Source organism: Dendrobium catenatum, unplaced genomic scaffold (assembly GCF_001605985.2).
Source record: "Dendrobium catenatum unplaced genomic scaffold, ASM160598v2 fragScaff_scaffold_627, whole genome shotgun sequence".
Taxonomy (NCBI): domain Eukaryota; kingdom Viridiplantae; phylum Streptophyta; class Magnoliopsida; order Asparagales; family Orchidaceae; genus Dendrobium; species Dendrobium catenatum.
The window spans coordinates 1,887,216-1,896,239 of record NW_021319089.1 but is presented as its reverse complement, the minus strand read 5'-3'; the positions used below and the strand labels follow the sequence as shown (position 1 = coordinate 1,896,239).

The 9,024-nt window shown below is 35.6% G+C and overlaps 1 protein-coding gene across 1 annotated transcript; it reads left to right on the top strand.

The window, feature by feature from the left end:
* Positions 1-2,913: 2,913 nt before the first annotated feature.
* On the top strand, positions 2,914-4,393 carry LOC114579772 (coilin-like). The gene is made up of 2 exons (XM_028695361.1): positions 2,914-3,105; positions 4,314-4,393. Exons 1-2 carry the CDS (start codon positions 2,914-2,916, stop codon positions 4,380-4,382), a joined length of 261 nt encoding a protein of 86 aa, XP_028551194.1. The 3' UTR covers positions 4,383-4,393.
* Positions 4,394-9,024: the final 4,631 nt, after the last annotated feature.

Here is a 9,024-nt window from a genome sequence, read left to right as displayed (position 1 = left end):
TTTTGATCTGCACGATTTTGATATCTGTCTGATTCTGTTCTGGTTTCTGTACAGATTTGGTTTGAAGTGGTTGGTTTTGGATTCTGGAAGTTTTGATTGGAGGTTTGTCGCTTTGCTGAGCTGTTCAGCTCACCCTTGTTTTCTGCGTGGTTTTCAGGTTCTGGCAAAGGGAAGGAGGTCTTGGATTAGAGTTCTGAGTCTGATCAGTTATAGGTATTTTGTACTTTTTGATTTTTGTATAGTCATGGCTTTTCTTCTTTGTTCTTTCTGTCAGCCATATACTGTATTTGTAGATGATCGTTTTGAGGAAGAGAAAAATATAGATGATTTTTTCCGCTGCATTTGATGTTTCATAGTAGCTCTGTTCGTCTATTTTGAGTTGAAATATTTGAAAGAATCAGTTCCGAAGCAAATTCCAAAGCCAGATCCTGGTCTGTTTGTTTGGCTGGTCGCGGCCCGGTGCGGGCGGGATCCGTCCCGGTCGGGTCGGGTCGTGACACTGGGCAAGTGACTCCATTGATAGAAAATCCATAACTGGCTTCTGCATATTTCTCGGGAAAAGCCTAATATCTTGGTGTGTCAAAAAGCAAATCACAGTGGCTAAGTCCTCCACTGAGGCGGAATACAGAGCTCTCGCATCTGCCACTTCTGATATCATCTGGCTTCATCGTCTTCTATCTGATTTCCATATTCCGCAAACCACACCAACACTCCTACACTATGATAACACCTCTACTCTGGCTTTGGCTCTCAATCCGGTCTTCCATGCTCGCACCAAGCACATAGAAATTGATTATCAATTTATACGGCAGCACATCAACAACAAGGAAATTCAAATTCGGCACATCAGCTCCACCGATCAACCAGCCGACATCCTCACAAAACTGCTACTGGTCCAACGGTTTCAGGATCTAAGAACCAAATTAAACATTCTTTCCTCAAATGCTCAATTTGAGGGGGAATGTTAGACACTATATGTAGCGCGGTACAACATACCACAAATCAACATCACTTATGCTTTCCACTTCTCTGCCGTCTCCTGCTTATAACGGCCACGCCATCATGAGGCCACTACACCATGTGCACACAAGCACATCTCTTCTATATATACACAAACAGTGTACCACGCTTATACTAAGATGATATGAGAAATGCATTTCCTTACACAGAGCTTTCCCTGCTTTCTTCTTCTTTCTCTTTGCATTTTCTTACTGTATTGCAGGTCCTCTCAAATACTACTATGTTGATTATCCATTCATCTCCTTTCCTTCTATTATTTAACAATACTTTTTTTCTTTGCTAGTTAACCAGAAATTAATTGATTTGTTTAATTAGTTTTCCTAAACTTCCAATGAATAACTTGTCAACTCAAATTTATTATATTTAATATATGACTTTTTCATGCAACAATGATATGCATAAACATAAATGATTATTATAAATGCTGTTTATTTTTACTTATATCGTTATTAGTGATCAACCCAAAATTCAAAAACATAGTTAAAATTGGCTCAGCTCAAATTAATTATTTTTAAACCCTAAACTTGAAAATTAATTCACCGCATTTAGATGGAGGTGATGCTTCTCTCTCTATCAATGGCACCATTAGTAGTGCAGATAGATCATTTATATCCAGTTAACTGAGTATGAGTCGACAAGTCTCCTTGATCTCCACTTGTTGTGAATGGTTAAAATTTTAAGTTTTTTCTCAGTTTATTAGTTCTGAGGATAATAATATTTGATGTTTGGAAAGAGGGAGACCTTTAGGGGCTGTTTGGTAACAGGATTTAGGTCGGATTTGAGGCGGATCTAAGTGAAATCCAGCCAAATGGCCTAAAATGCAAAACCAAATCTCACAACAAATGAAAGCTGTCGTAGACGGAAAATTCTGTCTTTTCGTGCTAAATCTCGGATTTCCGAAATCCAGTTTTTTGACGGATTTATGAAATCAGTTGGCTCGAGAGGAAGAGTCCGCTCTTTAAATCCACTCTATAGCCAAACATTCACACGAGATTTAATAGGATTTATTTCGAATGTTACCAAATAATTTTCAAGATTTAGGCCCCTTATGATTTCCGAAATCCAGATTTAGAGGATTTATAAAACCCTATTTAAATCAAATCCTTAGAGCTACCAAACAGCCCTTAACGTTTGAAGGGGAATAGATTTTGAGATGGTGCAATATATAGTTGAAAGCTTTCCATCCAAATCTCATCTATCTCTAATTTATAGAGCTTAATTAGGAGCAAAGAGGAATAGCGATCTCCACTCTTGCAAATTTGGCCACTCTTTGAGGTAGAGTTAAACAAAGAAACAACAGCCTCTGCAGCAGCATGAAACTATATCTTCAATGTTCTCAATTTCTTAATATAAAGCAGCTCTAATGACGGAAAAACACAATCATCATCATATCATGATGTGTGCATGTACTTGAGGAAAGGAAGCTGCCTAAAAAGTATTAAGTGTTTGCTACTGCAAGTATTTAACATTTTAGATTTTAGGGTTTAGAGTTTAAGGTTTAGGATCTGATTGTTGAATATGAAATATATCTAAAGTTTGAACCATTTTTTTTTTCACAATAAAATAAAATTACATAATTGTCAACAATAACATCTAAATATTTATATTGTTATATATATATTAAATTAATATTAAAATCACATTAAATATATAACAAATATTAATTTATTTAAAAATGCACTTTTTCATACCTATATTTTAATATAATCACAGTACTAAAATATTATATAAATGAATATAAAATATCATATCTTAAAAAAATATTGATATATATATAAACATATTATAAGTAATTTTTTAAAATATTAAGTAAATTTATCACAAATTCATATACATACTAGTATATAAACTTTTAAGCTAAATTTCTCAATTAATAAGGCACTAATTTAAGTCATGCAGGAAAATGACGGCGCTATGGTTCGCTTTCGCTTGGTGTTCGACGATCGTCATCTCCTCGATAAGTCGCAGCGTTCCCAGGGACTTCGCCGCTGCTGGTTTCGTCTTAAGCCCGACATGAAAAACATTGGCGAGCTAGCATCCCAAATCCGCGAGTGCTTTGGCATCCGTCATCGCATTGTACTTTTTGTGAGTCTCTGCCTGATTTCTGTTTTCTTTATTTTATAAAAAGAGGAATGCGCTCTAATTTGCACCTGAAGCAACTATCAAAGTTGTTTTTTTTCCAAGGTAGATACGAAAATGGGACATTTTTAACTTATATGGTAAGTTTTTTTGGGCGAAAGGTTTGTCAAGATGGATTTTGAGCGAACTTTTGCCCGCAGTCATTTCCTTTAGCGGACTTACTTTTGTTTTTGGTTTGCAATTACTTAGAGAGGTTTCTCCATGTCGTTGTCAAGTTAGATGTGAAAACATGTATTGTAAGTTCATTTTTGTGATAATGTTGGCTCAAGATAGAAAGCTCGAAGAACTTCCATGCACCCAGTTTTGGGTGTTATATATGTAAATATCATGAAATAAAGTGGTATGCATGTAAATCACCTTTTTTGGGTTTCTTTCTTTTGTATGCTTTCATTTGTTTATTGGATACCGTTGTCCTCTTTGTAAGAATCTGCCTGATTTTTGTTCTTTCTTCTCTAGTATTGTACTTTTGGTACTTCTATGTGTGGCGAATTAGAGCGCATTGCTCTTTTAACGGAAGTTCCTGCATGATTTATCAAAGTATATGTGAAAAGAACACTTTTTTAAGTTATTGTTAGTTGAATTGTGGGTTGATGAAAAGAATGGGACTGTTTGCTTGCGAAAGTTGTGAGGTGGTTAGCTCAAAAATGGATTTTGAGTTAAGGAGGTTTTTTATTTTCATGTTAGGGTGGAAGGTCGACTCCCCTAGTCGGTGAAAGTGTGAGTGAAAAAATATGAATTGGATTGTTGACCCTTTGGGCCAGCAAATTTTTTCCCAAACATTGTTCTTCATGGAAGTTTTATAATTTTCCATGATCTCACCATTTCTATTTATTTTTGCGGTAATTTAGACTTATTAAGAAACATGTGTAATACAAGTGCTTAAATATTTTTGCAATATCTATTGAATGTTATAGGATTATAATTCTACCAGTTTATGGGTTGTTAGTTGAGCTTAATATTCATCTCTATGCTGTTGATATATATATATATATATATATAATTTATATTGTCTTAGAGCACTTTATTTGAAGGCTTGTTGTATTTTTGTGGGCTTCTATCACATTTTTGCCGAGATAAATATTTTGTGACTGACTTAATATATGAGGCTTATTCACACTCATCAATGATTGTCCTACTTTGGTCTTATTTAATAGATGGATGATTTTGTATTACCATCCTTCGAATCAACGTGCATCATCACGGATACAGATATAATCAGGTGAGTTTTTTCCTTTCTCATAGTATTCTTTTCACTAGAAATATTTTTTTCACTTAAAGCTTTAAGTAGCTAAAAGTTTAATATTGGCATTTGATCAACAACGAGTAAATTTTCTTTGCTTTGTTGATCATAGTGGAATTTTAGTATATGTTGTTTTAGTGCATTTCAATATATTATTGGTGGCTTGAAATTGCAACCCCCAAAAGTTTCTTTGTTGGTGTCAGTTTGACAAAATTTTCATCTTATATTTATGATGGACCGGCGGTTGAGCTGGTGGGCCCCACTAGGGTGGGCGGCGGGTAGGAAGAGAGGGAGAATTGTTTAGGAAAGTTTTAATTACAATTGGGAGGAAATTAGTTAGGGAAAGAAATCTAATCTGAATTCAAATCTGAGAGGGAGTTATTTGGGGAAAGCATAGGGAAGTTAATATTCATTATGTAAGGAGGAAGTTAATATTCATTATGTAAGGAGGAATCAAGTGGGAATTGTTTAGGAAAGTTTTAATTATAATTTGAAGGGAATTAATTAGGCAAAGAAATCTAATTTGAATTTAAATATGAGAGGGAATTATTTAGGGAAAATGGGGCTGATTTGGGAGGAAATTATGGGAGCCCATTTAAAGCTAACTATGGGGTGATTTCATATTATGCTTGTCTTTAGCCGATGACTAGGGATTTGGGAAAGTTGGATCTTCCTCTCCAATTGAAGAGGAAGATCCAACTGTATCTTACATTTTTTTTCTTAGTTCTTTCAATAAAAAAGAGTTATTTTGTGTTCTTCTTCCTAAATTTCTTGTATCATTCTCTGATTTTGCTGAAATTGCATCCACTTTCTATCAAATTGGCATCAGAGCATAGATTTGGATACCTATGACAAGAAGAAAGATAGAAGTGTTGGAAGGGGAGATTAGACAATTAAAATATGAAATTTCAGATTTCAAAGTCAAATTTCAGCCGTCCATGAGAAGATCGATTAGAAGTTTGCTATCACGAAGGAGATGATGAGGAAAATGCTCGAGGTTCAAACCAAAATGACTTCGTCAGTGAAGGAAATCCTAATCAGATAAGGAGAGTGGACGATCAGATGATGAAAATGTTGGGAGAAGAAGAGGAGATGCAACCTTTGGAGCCACTTTCAAAGAGGGGAAAGAGTGAAAGAGTGAGATTTTTGGTGGAGCTGCAAAGTTTGTAAGGAGAAAAAGGTGGGGAGAAGATAGAAGCAATAAACATGGTTCAACCACCCCTACAACAATATTGAGGGGTGTTCCAGCTAGTTCAGGAGTTGCCTCCTCTGCGGGAAAGCGAGCATGCTATCATCTTGAAGGAAGGAGTTACCTATCAGTGTTTATCTGTACCGTCATCCCCAAATCCAAAACAAAGAGATTGAGAGATTGATCAGGGAGATGCTCGAGGCAGGGATTGTTCGATCCAGTGTAAGTCCATTGCTATTAGTCCAGTGCTTCAGCAACAGCTTCCTTTGTTCAACTTTGAGGACATGGTAGCTTTTTGGGAGGGGAGTATTGATGAACCGACGTCTGAGCTGGTGGGCCCCACTAAGGTTGGCAGCAGGCAAGAGGTGAGAGGGGGAATTGTTTTGTAAAGTTTTAATTACAATTGAGAGGTAATTAATTAGGGAAAGAAATTTAATTTGAATTCAAATTTAAGAGGGATTTATTTAGGAAAAGTCCAGGCTTGTTAATATTCATTATGTAAGGAGGAATCAAGGGGGAATTGTTTAGGAAAGTTTTAATTACAATTGGGAGGGAATTAATTAGGGAAAGCAATTTTATTTGAATTCATATATGAGAGGATATTATTTAGAGAAATGGGGCTTATTTGGGAGGAAATTATGAGAGCCTATTTAAAGCTAATTATGGGGTGATTTCAGATTATGCTTGATTTTCTTGGAATTAGTTTTTCTTTGGTTAAGTGGGCTCTAGTCGATGGCTAGGGATTTGGGAGAGCCAGATCTTCCTCTCCAATTTAAGATCCAACTGTCTTATATTTTACTTCTTAATTCTTTCAATAAAAAAGAGTTATTTGTGTGTTCTTACTCCTAAATTTATTGTGTCGTTCTCTGGTTTTGCTGAAATTGCACCCACTTCCTATCAATTTATTTACTAGATCAATTCTTTTTTGGATTTTAGAAAAAGGCGTCTGTAATCCAAGAGCTATATTAGTCAATAATTTGCCTTTGGATTGGATGTATTGCATTCAGATTGGATTGGCTCCAATTCAAATCCAACTCCAAAATATGTTGGATTTGGTCAAATCTGACCTATAAATGATCTGAAAACCAAGATGACTTGCATATCATGTTATATACAAAAATTTGACCTGACTATTTTCTTATAATTTCTCCACCCGTATTTTTATTGATTACATTCTGAGTCATGGTCCTAAGCATAATATTGTTGCAGTGGTGGCATATGGTTATGTAATTGCATTATAAAATGAGATGTGGCTTTAGTGATAACACAACTTTTTCTTGTAGTGGTGGCATATGGTTATGTAATTACTTGTCATCTTTAATAGGAACCTGGATGAAATTGATCAAAACATATGAAGTTAATATCCTCTTATTGGTTTCTTCTATATTTTACTCTTCTTCTACCATTGGATTAAGATTCCCTATTACCTCAACATGTTTCATCAACTAGTGTTTGATTAACCATTTTTTCCTCACATAATGGTGGTATTCGTCCATTTATTCTGTCTTGGTAGTATGAAATCAAATGAATCAGGGGTATTTAAACATGCATATTATTAAACATCAACATAATAAGGGTAATGGTTATTTCTATTTGCATTATGATGAATTAAATACAAATAAAAAAAGAATCATTTTATAAAACTTCTGAGCCAAATAAATGGAAGCATAAAGATTGATTTACATGCTAAACAATTACTCTATATACTTTTATATTGCTATATTATTCACATAATATCATAATTATCATGCATTATCGAATGCACTTAGAAGCCCTAAATATATTGCATTTGAAATACCAATGAGCAGTATCATAATTGTGCCAATTGTTTGAAATTTTTGCTAGTTTAGTGGATTGGAATTCTTGCTAGTTGTGTTGTCAATCTTTGATGGTGATGATTTGACTGATCTCTAAGAAATTGTAATTATAACATGATAATCACAAAGAAATATATAAAAAATATTTATAAGTTGATTGAATCCCAAAGGGCATGAGGGATAATCTTATATTATTGAGCAGTATCATCGTAGCTTTTAGTCTCTATGTCTAGTTTGCTATTTTTTTCTTTTAAATCAACACTGAGAAGGACTGCGTAGGAGAGCCAAGGGCTTCTTGACTTGTGGGGTGGACTGGGAGTAGGATGTTGTCTAGTTGTGAAGGGAAGAGTTCTGCTTTTTTGACGTGCCCAAGGAGGGATCCTTTATGTGAACTCCTATGACAGGTTTGCGAAGACATTGTTGAAGTGAATTGTGAGAGCTTCTCTATAGCATTTTTGTGTGAGGATGCTATGTTTAAAGATGAAAAATTGGTGAAGAATCTGAGACGCGGGTGCGAAATTCTACTTTCGATGTTGAACTATCATTGTTAGAGCTCGACGTTGAAATTTGTGAAGCTAACTGTGCAAAACTTGGAAGAGGGGCATCTTTTTATATTCAGAGAGGTGATATATCTTATTTCAAGTTTATGTGCATACTTTAATTTAAAATAAAATTTAGAAAAATGTATTTGGATTTGCTGCCTTCTCTTGCGGGTTACCAAAATGGAATAGCTTTATTGGAGCTATTGGAACACAATAATTAACTATAGCAATTTCACATTTAATATTGTTGGCGATGCTACTTGTGGAAGATTGTAAGTGAGATCACATTTAATATGACGTTAGATGCATGGTGATAAGGGTTAGTAGGTGGTTGTTGATGTATGGAGCGAACAACATTGGTGCTTTGGTTTTAGTTTGCGAAGAAGGCTTAGAATTAGGGGTATGTAGATGTTTTGGAGAAGTAATGAGGGTGACAGATTGTAACAATTGTAGATGCTTGCATCTGTGTGGGCAAAACAGTGTGAGTTGTGTGGAACTTTTACTGAGGAGCATTGTGCAAGTAATGCAATGAGTGGCATTTCATGATTAAGTTTGGTGCGAAAGGAGAGTCTATATGAGGAAGATGTTGTGCTTCTGCATTGAACGAGCTTGAAATGAACATGTGTTCAGTGCATATGGAGTGCAGGCTGTGTTGGATTAGCTATCTTGAGGTGGAGAGATTATTAGGTGCGGAGTGCAGACGGGGAGAACCGTCGGCACAAGCATTGGTTACCTAGCGGTACTCGCACTCGATACCGCTGGGTACCGCTGGGTACCGCTAGGTACCCAGTACTTGTGCGGACAGTGCGCTCTCCGTACCTAATAATTTTTCCTTGAGGTGGGGAATAATTTGTGGGTGCTAGAGGAGTCATGTGTGGGGATGCGACACTAAGACTTTCACGGGAATCAAGAACTCAAGTGTGAGGAAACACGATTGTTGATGTGAAACCATGCACGCAAATAAGAACTGCTTAGGAATTTTAATAATCAATTACTAAAGCTTTGCTAGTGATAGACTTCTTGTTCTCTCAAATTAGGCTTGTAGAATTATCAAGTAGAAATTATGTAAGGCATGCG